Below are 21,550 nucleotides of genomic sequence, written 5' to 3' on the forward strand. Positions count from 1 at the left end.
CTGAGATGTTCGATCGGGTTCAAATCTGGGCTCTAGCTGGGCCACTCAAGAACATTCAGAGACTTGTCCCAAAGCCACTCCTGCTTTGTCTTGGCTGTATGATTAGGGTTGTTACCTGTTATAAGGTTAAACTTCACCCCTGCCTGAGGTTCTGAGCACTCTGGAGCAGGTTTTCATCAAGGATCTCTGTGTACTTTGCTCCATTCATCTTTCACTTGACCCTGACTAGTCTCCCAGTCCCTGCTGCTGAAAAACATCCCCACTGCATGATGCTGCCACCACCATGCTTCACCGTAGAGATGGAGCCAGGTTTCCTCCAGACGTGACTCTTGGCATTCAGGCCAAAGAGTCCAATCTTGGTTTCATCAGACCAGAGAGTCTTGTTTCTCATTGTCTTAGAGTCCTTTAGGTGCCTTTTTACTGAGGAGTGGCTTCCGTCTGGCCACTCTACCATAAAGTCCTGATTGGTGGAGTGCTGCAGAGATGGTTGTCCTTCTGGAAGGTTTTCCAATCTCCACAGAGGTACTCTGGAGCTATGTTAGATTGGGTTCTTGGTCACCTCCCTGACCAAGGCTCTTCTCCCCCGATTGCTTAGTTTGGCCAGGCGGCCAGCTTTATGAAGAGTCTTGGTGGTTCCAAACTTCTTCCATTTAAGAAAGATGGAGGCCACTGTGTTCTTGGGGACCTTCAGTGCTGCAGACATTTGTTGGTACCCTTCCCCAGATCTGTGCCTCGACACAATCTTGTCTTGGAGCTCTACAGACAATTCCTTCCACCTCATTGCTTGGTTGTTGCTCTGACGTGGGACCTTATATAGACAGGTGTGTGCCTTTCCAAATCATGTCTAATCAATTGTATTTACCACAGGTGGACTCCAATCAAGTTATAGAAACATCTCAGGGATGATCAATGGAAACAGGATGCATCTGAGCTCAATTTCGATTCTCATTGAAAAGGGTCTGAATACTTATGTAAATAAGGTATTTCTGTTTATATTTTTAATACATTTGCAAAACAAATCTAAAAAATATGTTTTCTTTTTGTCATTATGGGGTATTGTGTGAAAATTCATGAGGAAAGGAAATAATTTAATCAATTTTAGAATAAGGCTGTAACTTAACAAAATGTCACTCACCACCTGGATTCGGTCTTATGTAGCAAAATGTGAAATGGTGTTTTTTACATTGGATAAATGTAGAGACTCAGAGCTACAAAATGGTATATCATACACTGCATTTGAGGAACAATGGGAAAGTAATTCTGCTTTGAAAGATGATCAACTTGTAAACTCACAAATCGCCTTTGAATGTTTTGGTATCTAGTGAAGTGCTCTTCTTTGTCTACACCCATTAACCATCGTTCACACCCTCTTAAGCTTTAGCCCCACCCATCTCGTTTCGCTCTCGGAGCGCACACTTGATGCTCTGGGCGATGATTTGTTTACCTCTGTATAAAATGAAAACAACCTAACCAGCTCTGCTGGCAACAACTTCATTATGCTTTTTTGCAGACGTTTACTGTCACCGGCCATATTCAACGGGTGTTGTACACAAGTCACGTAACGTTAGTAACGAGCCAGCCACCTAACGTTATCTAGTTAAACAACAATGAACAAAGTGACAACAATGTCTAACATTAGGAGCTAACTAGAAAAGCAAACAGCTCTGGGAAACAAACTTATACAACTTATACTTATACAAACTTAAACAACTTATACAGAAGATAGACGTATTTGGTTAAAGACCAAGTCCATATTATGGCAAGAACAGCTCAAATAAGCAAAGAAAAACAACAGTCCATCATTATTTAAAACATGAAGGTCAGCCAATATGGAACATTTCAAGAACTTTGAACGTTTCTTCAAGTGCAGTCACAAAAACCATCAGTCGCTAAGATGGAACTGGCTCTCATAAGGACCGCCACAGGAATGGGAGACACAGAGTTACTTCTGCTGCATAGGATACGTTCATTAGAGTTACCAGCCTCAGAAATTGCAGCCCAAATAAAGGATTCACAGATTTCAAGTAACAGACACATCTCAACGTCGACTGTTCAGAGGAGCTGTGTGAATCAGGCCTTCATGGTTGAATTGCTGCAAAGAAAAACTACAAAAGGACACCAATAAGAAGAAGAGACTTGCTTGGGTCAAGAAACACGAGCAATGGACATTAGACAGGTGGAAATGTGTCCTTTGGTGGTCTGGAGTACCAATAGGAGATTTTTGGTCACAACCGCCGTGTGTTTGTGAGACACGGTGTGGGTGAATGGACGATCTCTGCATGTGTATTTCCCACCATAAAGCATGGAGGAGGAGGTTTTATGGTGTGGGGGTGCTTTGCTAGTGACACCGTCTGGGATTTATTTAGAATTCAAGGCAAACTTAACCAGCAAGGCTACCACAGCATTCTGCAGCTTTACACCATCCCATCTGGTATGGGCTGAGTGGGACTATAATTTGTTTTTCAACAGGACAATGACCCAACACACCTCCAGGCTGTGTAAGGGCTATTTTACCAAGAAGGAGAGTGAAGGAGTGCTGCATCAAATGACCTGGCCTTTACAATCCCCCTACCTCAACCGAATTGAGATGGTTTGGGATGATTCGGACTGCAAAGTGAAGGGAAAGCAGCCAACAAGTGCTTAGCATATGTGATAACTCCTTCAACACTGTTGGAAAAGCATTCCAGGTGAAGCTGGTTGAGAGAATGCCAAGAGTGTGCAAAGCTGTCATCAGGGCAAAGGGTGTTTGTTGAATAATATTTAACACTTTTTTTAGTTACTACATGATTCCTTATGTGTTATTTCATCGTTTGATGTCTCCACTATTATTCTACAATGTAGAAAATAATAAAAAATAAAGAAAAACCCTGGAATGAGTAGGTGTTCTAAAACTTTTGACCAGTAGTGTAGCTAGCTAGCTAAACATTGATCCTAGCTAGGTAAACAATGTTTAAAATCACACACGTCACGGAAAGTTAGCTAACGAGCCAGCCAGCTAACATTAGTTAGTTGAACAACAATGAACAACGTTCCAACAATGCCACAGTGCTTTGAGCTAACCGATCAGGTCCAATGTTAGCTAGCTAACATTTGGCTCTAACTAGAAAATCTAATGGCTCAGGGAAACTGTAACGGGTACTTAGGGCAGGAGGAAGGAGCAGAGTCAAATGGAGGAGATATTGTCCAGTAGCTCGAAGTTTATTCACACCCAAACACTAGGTGATCAAAAAGGCACTGGGAGTGCACAATACCCAAAAGGGGAAACAGGTAATCCACAAAGGGAAAATCACGCACGTGGCGCAGCCTGGCGAGAAAATAAATCCTCCAATAAAAAAAACGATAGAGAAGACACGGCCACAGCGTAAACACGCTGACAAACCAACAATCCAGCACAACACATAACCCCAAAGGAACAGACTAAATACCCCCCCCCCACTAATGACAGAAACGAAAACAGGTGCGGACCTAGACAGACAAAACACAATGAACACAGAAACACAGATCGGCGGCAGCTAGTAGACCGGCGACGACGACCGCCGAGCGCCGCCCGGCCGAGGAGGGGCACAATTTTCTGTGGATACTGTGACAGAAACAAATAATAATGTCAGCTAGGGAGCCAGCCAGCTAACGTTAAATAGCTAGCTTTCTGTCAAAATAATAAATGTGTAATATCTGAAAATGTAGCTAGCTATCTTACCTGTGTACATCTTATGCATGATGGACACGTCTCCCTGTCAGGAATGCCATACCACGGTTGCCCTTAGTTTGAAGATGTAATGCAGAGACAGGTATTTTATCCATCTCTTTAGCTATCATACTCTAATTCCACTGATTTCAAAACTTGATCCTCCAGAAAGTGGAGAGCAACAATTACGCAGCTCCACTATACAATACATTAAAAACAGCAGCGTTTAACAGGATTACCAACACAGACTGACGAGCTCAAATAGACAGAAGCCTTGAATATGGCAGACCAATCCGAACTCCTCTCTCGGCATGTCCAGCCCACTCATTATCTCATCCAATCATGGCTAGTGAGAAGTTTGCCAACTTTTTCTGTGGCTTAACCAACAAGGCTCATAATTTAACAATTTTATTCGTATTTACAGATGGCATACACGTTTGTTACTAAGGCACATGAAAGATAACATGTTTGAGAAGGCTGTTCTGACAAAAAACGCATTATGATAAAAAAATATATATACGTTCAAACGGCTCTCCTGTGAAGTTGTGATTTGCGACATACGCCTAGTTTCCTGAATGTGGTCACAAATGTGGAAAAAGTGAAGGCGTCTGAATACATTCCAAATGCACTGTACATTTACATTTTGGTCATTTAGCAGACACTTTTATCCAGAGTGACGTACAACCGGTGCATTCAAGACAACATATCACAGTCATAGCAAGTGAAACATTTCTGAAACCTTTATTGAGAGTGTTGTTGCTGTTTATGCCGGCTACTTGCAAATGAATTTCTATATTTTAAAATACATGTATTTTAATACATTTCAAAATCATGTATTCTGTAGTTTATTTTTATACATTGATCTTCATGGTATTTTGAAATTGTATTTTGTCCATTTTTGCCTATCCCTGGGTACAGTAGTGGTTGATGCGTGATAAATTGTCCCCTGTATGTATGTATGTATGTATGTATGTATGTATACTGTTTATGATTTAGACATTTTTGTTTTTACCTGTTACAAAGCACCATACAGTTGAACATACTGTAAATGCATGCAATTATTTACCCTCGAGAGCTAGGCCTTCAGTCTCGATAATAATTTTACTATTAATAATAATAATAACTGTATTTGTATAGTACTTTTCAGTAAACAAAGTGCTTCAAATCCTAAAATAATGTATGTATTCTTAATCCAGTTGTACAGTATATGGTTGTGATCCTATCTCAGTTTTTTTGGGGGGGGATTAAGGAAACAAAGCGCTATTAGAGTTTAACCTACTTACATTTGCAAGAACCTTCTTACAGTTATAACTAGGCCTATGGTGCTCCAAAGAGTTAGATTAGAGTTCAAGTTGATGATGCTCAGTATGTTCTCCATGGTGTATCCTGTCTTGGCACAGATTCAGTCTTCAACTTTTTCACACCATAAAATCCAGAAGGTGTCGCGTGGATTGCCGGGGCTGTTTTTCATCAAGACGCTTTGAGTATCTTCATCCTGACTGTGCAAGCCTGGGTCTTAGAAAATTGGCTTAGCTGTGTCATGGGCTTGCTTTTATGAAGTGAAAAAGACTGAAGGCACTGTCAAGTTTAGAGGGGGAGCTGTAGGCCTAACCAATATATATCTGCTTTAGTAGTCTGCTATATCCTAGTCTTAGCAGTGTTGCCAGGGATGTAGCTAATTCAACCTACAGTAGATTCCTTTTCCGCTGAAAAAACAGATGTGGGAACTCCACTCAGGTGTTTTCTTTTACTCCTGCTATGTTAGGTTAGCCATATCCCTAAAATGTGACAGTTTACAAATGGAAAGAATTGAGGACCAACCTCCAAGCTGCAAATAGACAAGTCAAGTTGTTTATTCACAGAAAATTGAAAACCATAGGCAATGTAAAATGCTATGAGGCGAGAATGGACTATCCACCAATCTGATAGCTGATGCCTGTGCCCCATGCTTGCAACAATGTCCCCTTCCTTGTAAACCAAACACTTACTCTTGCAGTGATGGGTCCTTCTAAAAATCAACCATCATCAGAAAAACCCATTACTTAACATTTCCAATGACTAAAACCCCGGCCCCTTTAGGAAATGTATTTTCTTTATTAAAAGATGAGTATTGCGTCTTCTGGGGCCACTGGCTTCCATGATGACTCACTTGATTAATCGTTACCGTCCTGCGCCCAGACGCTTCGCCGGACGCACCGCTTAGCTCCACTCAAGTGTGAGTTCAACCTCTAAACAGGGGACACAGAACTGCGTCCCAAATGACACCATATTCCCTATACAGTGCACTACTTTCTACCAGGGCCCTGGTCAAATGTAGTGCACTAAATACGGAATAGGTGTCATTTGGGATGCATCCACTGTGACAGGAGAGCCATTCCCACTCCTCCAGGACCCCACCATGTCTCAGGTGGTCTGGATTCCCTGCCCCAGCCTGTCACATCCCATCCACATGCCAATACTTCACCTGAATTATTGATCACTATGGCCTAGCAGTCCATGCCTGACTCAGAAAAATTATTCCCTTTTGCCATTTTCAAACCTGATGCATCATAAAAAATATAATGTATTATACAACTTGACATGCAACCCGCTTCTCGCTTCTTCCCGTCTGCTTCACAGGGGGTACAATAACATCCCAAATAAAGAAAGTTTTGGATGTAGTTGCCTTAACGTGCTTGCGGGCAATTATTTACGCTGCATAGAGTAGTGTATGTTCAAACTATGAGAATAAAACAGGGGAGGATCCCATGTGAGGAAGACAGTACTAAGTTATCTTCTATCATATCTGAGAGACCTTTCTCAGAGTTGCTGATGTGACTATTTCAAGACATGAGAGATTTTAAAGTCATAGAGAGTCAATCGATGGGGTGTTACAAAACCGATGTTGTGAAACTATACTCCCAAAACACACACACACACACACACACACTAGTGGATCTAGTGGCACAAAATAATGCTAACATTAGAGACACAATTCTGAACCATTCTGAAGATGGTGACTTGACAAGACATCAGAAGCCACAATGGCCTCGGGCTAGAAAGCAATTTGTTACATCCAAATGCTTGTCACATCTGAGGAAGTTAAAGTGTGGGGAAAAAAAGATCAGCGATTGTCATCTGCCGCTTTGCACTTAAAGTGCACTGTGAGCAGTAGAGCATTTGCTTACCCTGGGAATCCTCTCACCATAATAAGGTATCTGCCATGTATTATTCCATATGACATGCAAACAGGATATACATAACATAAGCACTCACAAGCTGCCACATGTGAGGGAGGGAGGTGGAAGATGTGAGTTCTTTCCCTCTGTGGTGTTTTAATGTGCCTCTGAAACAGCACCCTATCCCCTATGCAGTGGTCAAATCCCCTATGGGCCCTGTTAAAAAGTAGTGCATTATATGAAGAGTATATATCAATACGCTATATCCACAGATTTTTCACATTTGTGTTTTTCATCTGAAATTATTGCTTATGGGTACCTTCATGTGTGGTGTAAAATATTACTGTTCTCAGATTTTTAATTCCTAGGTTTTAGCTGTATGATCTTTTTTGTTTAGCAAAACGCTATTATATCCATTGTTTAGCTGGAATAAAATTGTTATTTCACCTAGCTACTGTATAGTAAGATGAATGTATGAGTCGCTCTGGATAAGAGCATCTGCTAAATGACTAAAATGTAAAATGTAAATGTTTTACATGCAGATCTCATACTACTGTATTGAATAATATTGATGTCACAAATGTATCATTTGTACAGATCTAAATAAAACATGTAGTTGTTTTTTTACATTTGAAGTTGTAAAACCTAGCAGTATTACTTATTTTTCTAAAAGTGGGGCGGATGTATCGCATTTAGACAAAAACATGATTTTTTGTCTCTCTGAAATGAAACCATCAAGTTGTACATTTTAATCTAATACATGTCTGTCATTGAACAACCCCCATACCATGATTGGGGGGTGGCAGATAGCCTAGTGGTTAGAGTGTTGGGCCAGTAACCAAAAGGTTGCTGGATCAAATCCCTGAGCTGACAAGGTAAAACTCTGTCTTTCTGCCCATGAACAAGTCAGTTAACCCACTGTTCCACAGTAGGCCATTGTAAATAAGAATTTGTTATTAACTAGTAAAATAAAGTTTACATTTAAAAAATTTGATAGTGAAAAATACACCAATGTCTTTAATAATTTCTTTAAACAATAAAGGCTAATTTACCAATAATTCTGAAAATGGATATATAGCGTTTTGGAATTAAACTCTTCATATAGGGAATAGGGATCCGTTTGGGACACAGACTTAGCAACTCTAACGTTTCCCACAGTTCAGTGCATCACATGGGTTATTGCTCTCGGATGAGCAAGCCATGTGAACCCAATGCTTGATGCACCATTTATACTTGGATTAAGACTGCATCACAAATGGCATCCAATTCCCTATTTAGTGTACTGTTTTGACCAGCACCCATTTGGGATGCAGATTCAATTATTACCACCTCTCCTTGAGGACATGCTTCTCTTTTTTACTGTGAAAGGTACATTTTAATAATAAGCTATGGTAATTCAAGGTGACAGCCTGTTGTGTCTTTAGTCACTTATCATCCCTATTATCTAGCATAGACATGTCATCAAATAGTGTTGTATCCTTCGCTGTACCCCAGTAGCAAAAATGAACATGGACAAATGCAAGCATTACCAACTCTAAGGCTGGAAATCCATCAAAGACACTTTATAGACAAGGACATTGCACTTAACTTTTGAAGGTAGCTTAATATATGTGCATTTGATTGAATCCCTATTATATATTTAAAAAAAATGTATGTTCATGCTGTTTAGGAAACATATTTATGAAACCTTATGGCTTATTACAGTACATACAGTACCTTTAGAAAGTTCTTGAATTGTGGTGGCATTTGGGTATGGCAAGAAATAAAGAAAAAATGTTTAGCACATTTTTCCTAGATTTTGCCAAATTTAAATGCATCTTCCCATTCTAACTTACCTAATATGGTAGCTGAATGACCTTTTTACCATTATGATAACATTGTGCCACCAGTAGGAGTAGTAACACCAATGATGGTCACATCAATGATACATTTCAGGTAAATTTAGGTTTTTGGAAATAGAGGCCACATATTCTCAAAGCTAAGGTCATTAACCCATTAAACATATATAATTAATCATTTTTCTCACAATGTCATTTCCCTTTATTAACATTGAGTAACACCAAGTGACACTTGGATTTAGAAACCCCAAATGATAAATGGAATCCTAAAATGTATGGCAAACTAAAAGGGTGCAATTAGGCAATAATTGTATTTAATATAGACCCCTCCCCCAGTAACAGTTTGCCACTGGAGGGAATGCTCAAGCTCCTTGTGTATCTTTGTAATGGATGATTTTCAAGGTCGTAACACCAATGACATAAAACTGAGAGACACCTTTTATATTTGTAAAGAAAAAGTAGGTATTTTAAAAGCCTTCTTTGTTTTTTATTGATCTACACTATATATGAAATACTCTTTTACTTTCTAGTGTTCAAAATAATAGATAGATATCTCTAAATCCCCAAAACATGTCACTGCAACTCTACTCAGTCACTACTGGGACAAGACAATTTTAAACAATGCATAATGTTTTGCACTTTAAATTACTGGATTATGTTGTATCAATGATAAACAGTTGAATGTATGATGTATAACTATTTTTCATTTTAAAGTGTTTTTCATGGTTCCTAAGGTGAAGGACTGAAAATGCCTCCGCAATTCAAGAACAACCCATAGGCCTCTATTACGTCAGCATCCAAACGTCATAGACTGGTAAAGTGTAACTTCACTGTGCTGACTAGGCTAGCTGCTACACATAATACTTATAATCAGACTACCTCACTAAATATAATGGAAAATACATTGACCTTAGATATAGGTCTTTCCCACTTCACAGCATTGATATCACACCATAACTAATGTTGCATAGTACTGACGTGGTGCTTGGAATATTAATGCAAAATTTTTGGCTACAAACGACATGGACGATTCATAGTGCGCCATATTACCTCCCTTGTGTCCAAAATGGCACCTTATTCCTTTTATAGTACACTACTTTTGACCAGATATAGTACATTATATAGGGAATAGGGTGCCATTTGGGATGCAATCCAAGTCTAAAGGTAATGGCCAGTGACAGTGGCACGTCTTTGCAGTCACCTTGGCTTGTCTCTCTGCCCAAATGCATTATTCAGAAAGGCATACTGTAGTATTGGTCGGGTCTCTCAGTAGAGTCAGGAAGTCCCCCTCTTTGTTCTGAAACTACAGCTCTGATTGTGCTTTTAATCAAATGTCTTGGGTGGCTCCAATAATGACATAATGTTTTTCTACAGATGTAGTATATTCCTGGATAAGGCATCAATTCAATTAAAAAGGAAAGGTAGAATGTTACTTGATTTTTATTCACTGTGGAAAGGGGTGTGATATTTACAGTCAGTCAGTTTGGATAAAATCTGGTAAATGACTGTGTACTATTACTGCCATAGATTCCGACATTGTCCATAGTAGTCAGTGTGTCTATCATAAATAAGACACCATCTTGCTGGAGGAATAGTAATACTATTACTGCTAATACTATTAGTATTAGCATGAGAATGATGAGATGTTAGCTAACCATGGAGACTTCATGAGTAACCATGTTGTATTGCCATAAGGAACGGCACTTCAGAGATAAAACATTATTATATTGTAAAACTAATCATGACCAACCCCACAGCTATACTTCAAAGTTTGGACTGCTGCTTGGATTGCGGCTTGGACTGCGGCTTGGACTGCGGCTTGGACTGCGGTTTGTGCGGTAAGTAGATTATATATTTAGTTAAACTCCTGATTTATGTTTGTAAATCTGAGTACTCTGCATTGTCTGTGTCCTCTTAGAAAAAAGGGTGCTATCTAGAACCTAAAAGGGTTATTTGGCTGTCCCCATAGGAGAACAGTTTGAAGAACCCTTTTTGGTTCCATGTAAAACCCTTTCCACAGAGGGTTCTACATGGAACCCGAAAGGGTTCTACCTGGAATCAAAAAGGGTTCTACCATGAACCAAAAAGGGTTCTCCTATGGGGACAGCCAAATAACCCCTTTGGAACCCTTTTTTCAAAGAGTTTACCCACCATGAGGGAATAGGGTGCCATTTTGGGACACAGCCATTTGCTATATTGGATTTGATTCCACTCGTTTCAAAATATGCATACAGCAACATTATCCATAATTGTGCTTGGACTAAACAAGTAGGAAGTTAATGTTGTGTGTAACCTCAGAGGGAAGAGAGAGAAAGATAACTGGAATGTAATAAATTGGATGGGGGGAAAAGAGAACTAATTCAACAAGAGAAAATATGTCCACAAATGGAGAGTCAAGAGCTGTTGATCATCTTATAAAATGCCTCCCTAGCAGAGCCCCACCTGGTTTGAGCCCCACATTGTTAGCAACAACAAAAAATAGCTCTTATAAATTATATATAAAAAAAATGTGGGGGGGAGCTTGCCTATTTTGTATGTTATTTTGTCATTAATGCGTGTCACAATATAAAAATATATATATAATTGAGTTAATAAAGCAGGATGCAAACATGGTCTCTTTTTTTGTTTTCTTGAGTAAGGCAGCTCCAAAATGCAGGTGTTTCAGCCTAGCTCAGTGCTTTCTGTGGTGGTGGGGCAAGCCAACAGAAAATAGGAGCATTGCCCCGTGATTGGCTCAGTGTTCGTCACTCATGGGGACACTACGTCACAAGTCTAAGTCCTTAGTAAGAGTAGACATCAAACATTTAAGCCCTTTGGGTCCTGCCATAGAGTTACATTAGAAGAGTCCTTCCAAGAAGGCTCAAGATCATTGGCAACAGATAAAATGGCGTCAAATCCGTTGAATGTACAGTAGCTTTGATTGGAGATGTAAACATCTTACTTTCAAAATCTTAGCTAGCAGTCATCATCATGAATCAAATCGACAATCTACTGGCAAATCCTTTTTAATCCTTCTCATGGGAAGAGAAATAATAAAGAGAAATTATAGATAAAACGTATCGGTGCTCATCGGCCATTGGACATAAACATTACCCAACAAGTTGGAAATTGCAAATTCAACAATGACTGGTTTGGAAGGAATCAGTTGTCACTGATCCCCCCGGTACTGCTGCTCATTTTGTTCACCATTTCCGGAGGTCGACTTCACCGGCCTTCTAGGCTGCACTGAACTGTCATTACGTACACCTGGTTCCAATTCCTCACTGGTTGTGTTTGTATAAATGTGCCCTTTGTTTCCCCAATTGGGTTGTCAATTATTGTTCCCATGTCCGTTGGTCGTGTGAGTACCTATGCGTTGTCTCAGCCTGTGCTACGTGTTTTGTGCATTGTGTATTACGGGTCTCGTCCCGTGTCATTCTACGAGGTTTACCCTCACTCTTTTGTTTGGGTACATCCCAGTCAATCATGGTTAACTGCAAGGAAACATGTGCCATCATCATTGCTTTGCACAGAAAGGGCTTTACAGGCAAGGATATTACTGCCAGTAAGATTGCACCTAAATCAACCATTTATCGGATCATCAAGAACTTCAAGAAGAGTGGTTCAATTGTTGTGAAGAAGGCTTCAGGGCACCCAAGAAAGTCCAGCAAGCGCCAGGACCGTCTCCTAAAGTTGATTCAGCTGCGGGATTGGGGCACCACCAGTACAGAGCTTGCTCAGGAATGGCAGCAGACAGGTGTGAGTGTATCTGCACGCACAGTGAGGCAAGGACTTTTCGAGGATAGCCTGGTGTCAAGAAGGGCAGCAAAGAAGCCACTTCTCTCCAGGAAAAACATCAGGGACAGACTGATATTCTGCAAAAGGTACAGGGATTGGACTGCTGAGGACTGGGGTAAAGTCATTGTCTCTGATGAATCCCCTTTCCGATTGTTTGGGGCATCTGGAAAAAAGCTTGTCTGGAGAAGACAAGGTGAGCGCTACCATCAGTCCTGTGTCATGCCAAACGTAAAGCATCCTGAGACCATTCATGTGTGGGGTTGCTTCTCAGCCAAGGGAGTGGGCTCACTCACAATTTTGCCTAAGAACACAGCAATGAATAAAGAATGGTACCAACACATCCTCAGAGAGCAACTTCTCCCAACCATCCAGGAACAGTTTGGTGACGAACAATGCCTTTTCCAGCATGATGGAGCACCTTGCCATAAGGCAAAAGTGATAACTAAGTGGCTCGGGGAACAAAACATCGATATTTTGGGTCCATGGCCAGGAAACTCCCCAGACCTTAATCCCATTGAGAACTTGTGGTCAATCCTCACGAGGCGGGTGGACAAACAAAAACCCACAAATTCCGACAAACTCCAAGCATTGATTATGCAAGAATGGGCTGCCATCAGTCAGGATGTGGCCCAGAAGTTAATTGACAGCATGCCATGGCGGATTGCAGAGGTCTTGAAAAAGAAGGGCCAACACTGCAAATGTTGACTCTTTGCATCAACTTCATGTAATTGTCAACAAAAGCATTTGACACTTATGAAATGCTTGTAATTATACTTCAGTATTCCAGAGTAACATCTGACAAAAATATCTAAAGACACTGAAGCAGCAAACTTTGTGGAAATTAATATTTGGGTCATTCTCAAAACTTTTGGCCACGACTGTACAGGTAGTTCACTGTAAGAACGGCCCATGTTCTGAATGCTGTCGCTGTACATTTCAAAAGTGCTGAACAAATAGTTATATTGACCTTGTCCGTCGTCGCACGCTCATTAATGTCTTAATCGAAATTGTCTCTTATCCGCTTGTCGTCCCTTTATGCCATAGTTTGTACATCTCAATTGTCAGTAGAAACCACATTTGTTTAAGCAAGTCAGCCATATCAGCTATGTTTTTTAAAAGGCAGTAAATGAGGATGAATGAACTGTTTCGCTGCCAGACAAGTCTCCGCTTATAGCCAGGTGTAGCAGTTGTAAGGTGTTGGGAGTGCTGTTGGGACTCTGCTGTTGGGACAGCTTTATGTAGGCCCTAACAGTTTGTGGGCACCATTTGTCACCGTTATAGTGCAATTAATGTATTGTTTAGTGCTGTGCTGTGTAGTGGCTTTGCTGGCATGCATCCCACATTATATATTTTTTGCCACACCAAGAGTTACATGCTAAAATCACCACTGGTTGTAGCTCACGTACAGTTTCCTGTAGTTCAGATGTGGCCGTGTAAGATTTACAATATTCATCATCTGCTGAACAGCGATGCTACCAAATTCCACTGATATGATGTATCATTGTATATTTTATATTTTATAGAGGCCAAGGCATGAACTATGCACTTATCTATGGAAAAATAGGGAAAAAGTGAAGTGTTTTTTTATTTATTTTTATTAATAAAATAAGTATAAAAATATAAATATAAAACAATATGACTTGGCATTCAAACAACATGAATTCAGTGTGTAACAGTTACCCTACAACGTACACGTCCTTATTACATTGTACACCTATGATGAAATGGATCCACAGTTTGATGAATAAACCTTATCAACCGTTCACATGAACATTGTTTGTCAAACAAAGATAGTGAATAGGATATAGTATGTCCATCATGGAAAAACAGTTCATACATGTATCTATTTCAAATGTAATTTGCAGGAAAAGCTATTTTTTTTTAACTTTTTTTCATTAATATGTTTTCCCATTAAACATTGATAGTATACAAGACTACTATCTCCTTCCTCATTTACAAAACACATTGTCCACACCATTGTTCACAAAATTTCCTAAAATTCAAAGGCATCTTTTCTGATTATACCAAAAACAGTAAAACTGTGAGAAATGTCACCACCAGTATTGAGTGTAATGTTCAAGTCTTGAAATCTACTTGACCATTCATATGAATCAATGGATGAGTGGCAGGAAAGTGTGTGAGAGAGATTATTGAGACATGACGTTGATGATGAGCTGCTTTCGTATAGGCCTAATTGTGATCTAGGTTTCTCTCACCATGTCCTTCCCTATATACATATCTGCTAGTTTTTTGAACGGGGGTCCCCAGTTGCTGAGGTAATCGTACTCCTGGTCCCCCTCCACACATCCAGACTCCAGGGAGCTGAGGGACTCGGCTAGCGAGCCGCTCCCCTCATAGGCGTAGGTGGCCAGGGAGTCGTAGGGCGGCGCGGTGGGGTCCGAGTCGTTCTCATGGAGCCTCCCATGAATGAATTCTCTGACGTCGGTGTTATCCTTTATAGGTGATGTCCTCTGGAAGGGAAATAGCATCTCTGGGATGATATCCCTGCGCAGCTTGTTAGCGTCCATCACCTCTGGGTTGCGCAGCGTGCCAATATCAAAGGCCTGGGTGTCCTCCTCTCCGCCTCCTTCATCGTTGTAGCTGACGACGTTGTCTCTCACATCCTCTTTGGAGATGATCAGAGGCTCCTTCTTCCTCTGTTGCCTCCTCAGGGCAGCGAACAGCACCACGATCACTATAGACAACAAAGAGTGAGAAGAACTTGAGTATGAGATGGGAGAGGAGTGGGCTTCGATACATGTGTCATGCATTAAGGAGACTCAGAAATGCACAGAAGAGAGAAAGACGTATTTGCTATCAGTGATAAATCCGCTGCACTGCCCGCGGGCACTCACCTCCTTTTATTAAAGATTCAGCAGAAAAGATTTTCTTTCTCTTTTCCACTTAACTTCACATTCACTGTAGAAAAGCTGTAGCACTTGAAAGAGTGCCTCCTTTTTTTCTCTCTCAAGTCAGACTACACTTACACACATGATTAAATGCATCTTACCATATTTTCATTTCTGAGCAGGACTTTTAATCAAAACTTGCCAGCATGAGCAGAAATTTGCATCCAGAGAGTGGCGCTATGAGAGTGTGGGATTTCTGTGGGGTACAGCTCATTATTTTCATGAAAAAGGAGCAAAAATAGCTAAAATAATTCCAGCCAGCCAGTGTTACTCCCTCCTCCTCCTCTTCCTCCTCCTCCTCTTTCCACCTCTCAGCAGGTGCTGTAGTGCTCTACCTGCCTCCCACCTAGGTGTTAATTATAAAGCTCTCTCTGCAGGAGGGGCTCTTTAGGGGCCCTGTGACCAGACCTTTCTGACTGACCCATGCTGTGGTTTTGGGCGGTTTGGGGTGGCGAAGAGGAGGAGAAGCAGGAGGGCAAACCGTTCCAGCTCAGTGCCTACTGCCTGCCTGCCTGTCTGTCGGAGGCATAGTAGAGGTGAATTAGACAGCCTGTTATAGGGGTTCAAGCGAGAACCATTGGATAATGAGCAGATGTCATGATATTTCGCTCAAAAGGCAAGCATGGGGTTCAACCTTCATCACTTCCAATCTGAGTGAGCCAGAAGCCAGAGCTACAGTTGAGCTCTCTTCAGTGTGAGACAGACAAGTGAAGGGAGACTGTGAGGAGGAACAGGCATGCAGTGGAAGAAATGTCAATACTTAATTTGCTAGCGAGGAATCAGTTGCTAGGCGAGGATGCAAACATGATTCTAGTTAAGTGGAGATCATGAAACAGGTGTTTGTGAAAGAAAGATAGCATACACATGAAGAGGTGAACACATCAATAGATGAGCTGGGTCTCTGCAGTATCGCGAGGAGGAAGATTAGCAAACACACTCAGGCACATTAGAACCTGTGTAATATTGTGTATAACACAGGGCTAAGGGCTGTTCTTAGGCACGATGTGAAGTGAAGTACACAAAGAAAACTCAGTGGATATGTATGTTGCCGTTAGGTCACTGTCATGACTTTTAATGGGATAATTGAATTGATCAACATCTTAAATAGGCTCCTCCTATATGATGCTGTTTTGGTGGCACTGGGGTTATGCATGGCCAAGTGCAGTACCAGGTTCAAAGTCAGTTTTTTGGCCATTACTTATTGATATACCCTTGAACATAAGCACTACATATTTTAGCTTTTTGCCTTGGAAAATGACATGCATACTTGCAGTTTTGCACTGTGTGCATTTACAATACCGCATTAGCTCACAAAGGGGGCTGAAGTGGTGCTTTAGGAAGTCAGGAAATAGCATGTGACCTACTTTAGCACGGAAAAACACAAACCTTTTTGTCAAGTGGATATATCCACTAATGAAAGCTTTCATCCCCCTGCACCATTTTCATGAGGAAACACACTGTATTTACACAAGCAGCCAGCAAAGTATGCCTCAGCGAGTGGTCCTACATTCAACTATCTTTAGATGAAGAATGATGATGAAAGGAACACACACAAAGAAGAAGGTGTAGAGTCACAGAAGTAGCACAGTGGATTTAAGTGCTGTCAAAGGACTTTGTGGCTACAGACCTGTTCAGCACAGTGCAGTATAGTTATTTGTGGTAGAGTCCAACACAGCCCATAATAATTGCTTCCACTTTGTAATACGTGAATTGGATAGGTGGGTTATACTTTACCGTGTGTTTAGACTTAAGAAGACTAGTTGAGTGCTCTGACTCTGATTTGGGCATCTCCCAAATGGCACCATATTCCATATAGTTCACTACATTTGAACAGAGCCTTATGGGCTCTACACAAAGCCGTTGACTGTCTGTACCAGTGTAATTGATAGTAATACTTACTCAAGAGGATAATGACACAGAGCAGGATAGCCACCAGAGCTCCAGTGCTCAGCCCGGCAGACAGCAGAGCCTCAGTGTTGCAGGACTGCATGTTCCCCCGGCTGTCGCAGGCACACACATTCACAGTCAAAGTGCTGGTGCTGCTCTGGATAGGGTAGTCATTGTCCGAGATCACCACGGGCAGTAGGTAGGTATTCATCTCACGCCGGCTGAATCCTGCCCTCCGAGTCAGGATCCTGGCTGTGTTATCTAAGGGGTGGATTGCAGAGGAAAGAAATGGGGGATATGAGAAATGAAAGGTAGTTTGTAATGTTTTGAACAAATGGTCCCCCTAAATCTTGTATCGTTGCAGGTTTCAAAAAAGTATATAATACATCTCACACCATCACTGTAACAAATTGCTGTAAATTTACAGCAACAAATGTACAGTTAGCTACTGTAATTATATATTACGATACAGTACTGTAAAGAGCAATGCATTTTGGGGGCTCAATGGCACTCCGCTACACTGCTGTAAAATGACATGCTGCCAAAACAGGCCTTTCACAATATTTCAAATACAGATTGGAAAGCAAATGGTTCATGCGGAAAAGAGAACACTAATCAGCCTGTAGGCTCAGCAAATAAACTCAACAAAAAAAGAAATGTCCCTTTTTCAGGACCCTGTCTTTCAAAGATAATTCGTAAAAATCCAAATAACTTCAGAGATCTTCATTGTAAAGGGTTTAAACACTGTTTCCCATGCTTGTTCAATGAACCACAAACAATGAATGAACATGCACCTGTGGAACGGTCGTTAAGACATTAACAGCTACAGACGGTAGGCAATTAAGGTCACAGTTATGAAAACAGGACACTAAAGTGGCCTTTCTACTGACTCTGAAAAACACCAAATGAAAGATGCCCAGGGTCCCTGCTCATCTGTGTGAACTTGCCTTAGGCATGCTGCAAGGAGGCATGAGCAATGCAGATGTGGCCAGGGAAATAAATGTCAATGTCTGTACTGTGAGATGCCTAAGACAGCGCTACAGGGAGACAGGACAGACAGCTGATTGTCCTCGCAGTGGCAACCACGTGTAACAACACCTGCACAGGATCGGTACATCCGTACATCACACCTGCGGGACAGGTACAGGATGGCAACAACTGCCTGAGTTACACCAGGAACGCACAATCCCTCCATCAGTGCTCAGACTGTCCGCAGTAGGCTGAAAGAGGCTGAACTGAAGGCTTGTTGTAAGGCATGTCCTCACCAGACATCACCGGCAACAACATCGCCTATGGCCACAAACCCCCCGTCGCTGGACCAGACAGGATTGGCAAAAAGTGCTCTTCACTGACGAGTCGCGGTTTTGTCTCACCTTGGGTGATGGTCAGATTTGCGGTTATCATCGAAGAAATGAGCGTTACACCGAGGCCTGTACTCTGGAGCGGGATCGATTTGGAGGTGGAGGGTATGTCATGGTCTGGGGCAGTGTGTCACAGCATCATCGGACTGAGCTTGTTGTCATTGCAGGCAATCTCAACACTGTGCATTACAGGGAAGACATCCTCCTCCCTCATGTGGTACTCTTCATGCAGGCTCATGCTGATATGACCCTGCAGCATGACAATGCCACCAGCCATACTGCTCATTCTGTGCGTGATTTCCTGCAAGACAGGAATGTCAGTGTTCTGCCATGGTCAGCGAAGAGCCCGGATTTCATTCCCATTGAGCACATCTGGGACCTGTTGGATCGGAGGGTGAGGGCTAGGGCCATTCTCCCCAGAAATGTCCGGGAACTTGCAGGTTCCTTGGTGGAAGAGTGGGGTAACATCTCACAGCAAGAACTGGCAAATCTGGTGCAGTCCACGAGGAGATGCACTGCAGTACTTAATGCAGCTGGTGGCCACACCAGATACTGACTGTTACTTTTGATTTTGATCCCCCTTTGTTCAGGGACACATTATTCCATTTATGTTAGTCACATGTCTGTGGAACTTGTTCAGTTTATGTCTCAGTTGTTGAATCTTATTATGTTCATACAAATTTTTACACATGTTAAGTTTGCTGAAAATAAACGCAGTTGACAGTACGCAAAAGCGATAATAATCCTATTATAAAGGTGATTTTTTCATGCGTTCTGGTACCTCAGGTCACCCTGATATGTGTAGAGGACAGATCGGAGAGGCAGTAAATCTCAAACCTGTAATGGTTGCGTGTTTAACTATGTCCTCTTGATCTGTTTTGCTCTGTAGTCACTGCCAGTTTAGAAGCCTTTGTTAAGGTCTCTACAAGTGCAAGTAATATAAAACACCAAATATGAATTGGTGTGCTGTAATATATACAGTAATTACATATTCAATGTTCGCGATTGTTGTGAATGTATTACAATACAATTTAACAATAAAGTACTGTATTGCTGTTTGTTCTATATTTACTGAAGCATTATGTAAATTATGGTGCATTGTGGAAAGAAATGTGTGGGAGGGGAAAGAATCGCTGGCTTATTATCATATTTTGAGGCGTGCCTTGTAAGTGGCTATATTCACCCGTTAGTGAGAATGCTGTACCAACTGAACTGACATGTGGTAGTTGTGTCTGAGCATTTTAATGTGCATAGAAAACAGATCACAATGGTAACTAGTCTTAAAATGTTACTGATTTGCCAAGATATAGTGGCTTGCAAAAGTATTCACCAACCTGACATTTTTCCTATTTTGTTTCTGTACAACCTGGAATTAAAATAGATTTTTTTGGGGGGGGTTGTATAATTTGACTTACACCACATGTCTACGACTTTTTTTTTTTTCTACGACGATATTTTTCTTGTGAAACAAACAAGAAATAAGACTGAAAACTTGAGAGTGCATAACTATTCCCCCCCAAAGTCATTACTTTGTAGAGACAACTTTTGCAGCAGTTACAGCTGCAGGTCTCTTGGGGTATGTCTCTATAAGCTTGGCACATGTAGCATCTGGGATTTTTGCCCATTCTTCAAGGTAAAACTGCTCCAGCTCCTTCAAGTTGGATGGGTTCCGCTGGTGTACAGCAATCTTTAAGTCATACCACAGATTCTCAATTGGAATGAGGTCTGGGCTTTGACTCGGCCATTCCAAGACATTTAAAAGTTTCCCCTTAAACCACTCGAGTGTTGCTTTAGCAGTATGCTTAGGGTCATTGTCCTGCTGGAAGGTGAACCTCCGTCCCAGTCTCAAATCTCAGGAAGACTGGAACAGGTTTCCCTCAAGAATTTCCCTATATTTACCGTCAACCATCATTCCTTCAATTCTGACCAGTTTCCCAGTCGCTGCCGATGAAAAACATCCCCACATGATGCTGCAACCACCATGCTTCACTGTGGGGATGGTAATTTCTAAGGGTGATGAGAGGTATTGGGTTTGCGCCAGACATAGTGTTTTCCTTGAAGGCCAAAAAGCTCAATTTTTGTCTCATCTGACCAGAGTACTTTCTTCCATATGTTTGGGAGTCTCCCACATACCTTTTGGTGAACACCAAATGTGTTTGGTTATTTTTTCTGGCCACTCTTCTGTAAAGCCCAGCTCTGTGGAGTTTACGGCTTAAAGTGGTCCTATGGACAGATACTCCAATCTCCGTTGTGGAGCTTTGTTGCTCCTTCAGGGTTATCTTTGGTCTCTTTGTTGCCTCTCTGATTAATGCCCTCCTTGCCTGGTCTGTAAGATTTGGTGGGCAGCCCTCTTGGCAGGTTTGTTGTGGTGCCATTGTCACGCTCTGACCTAGGAGAGCTGTGTTTTGTTGTCTCTAATTGGAGATCATATTTAAGTTGGGGTTTGTCTATGGGGTTTTGTGGGTAGTGGTTTTCCGTTTTATCAAGTGTACCTGACGGAACTGTTGGCTGTCGTTTTGTTGTTTTGGTTAAGTGTTTCATTAAAGAAAAGTATGAGCACTCTACACGCCGCGCCATGGTCCCCTTTATACGACCCTTGTTACAGAACTACCCACCATGATTGGATCAAGCGCCGTGCCCAGGCAAAAATGGACACCTGGTCACACAAGGAGTGGACAGAAAGGAGAAACTGGACTTGGGGCCAAGTAATAGAGAGGTATTGGAGCCTACCGGGGAAGAACGAGAGGCAGCCCCCCAAATTTTATTTTGGGGGGGCACACGGGTAGTTTGGCTGGGCTAGGACTGAGACCTGAGCCAACTCCCCGTGCTTATTGTGGTGAGCATGTGCCTGCCTCTCGCGCTCTCCCTCCAGTGCGACTCTGAAGCCCAGTACATCCTGTGCCTGCTCCTCGCGCTCTCCCTCCAGTGCGCCTCC

The 21,550-nt window shown here is 41.7% G+C and overlaps 1 protein-coding gene across 2 annotated transcripts in view; it reads right to left on the reverse strand.

Annotated features, from left to right (window-relative positions):
* Positions 1-14,058: 14,058 nt before the first annotated feature.
* The window catches only part of LOC106590054 (cadherin-10), a 46,671-nt gene continuing 39,179 nt past the window's right edge, over positions 14,059-21,550 (reverse strand). For both annotated transcript variants that reach the window (XM_014180562.2, XM_014180564.2), the window contains 2 exons: positions 17,267-17,515; positions 14,059-15,153 (listed from right to left, as the gene is read on the reverse strand). In XM_014180562.2, the coding sequence (XP_014036037.1) occupies positions 14,660-15,153; positions 17,267-17,515 (743 nt within the window). In that variant the 3' untranslated portion in view covers positions 14,059-14,659. The remainder of the gene's footprint in view (positions 15,154-17,266; positions 17,516-21,550) is intronic.

The sequence above is a fragment of the Salmo salar genome, chromosome ssa29 (genome assembly GCF_905237065.1).
Source record: "Salmo salar chromosome ssa29, Ssal_v3.1, whole genome shotgun sequence".
Classification (NCBI taxonomy): Eukaryota; Metazoa; Chordata; class Actinopteri; order Salmoniformes; family Salmonidae; genus Salmo; species Salmo salar.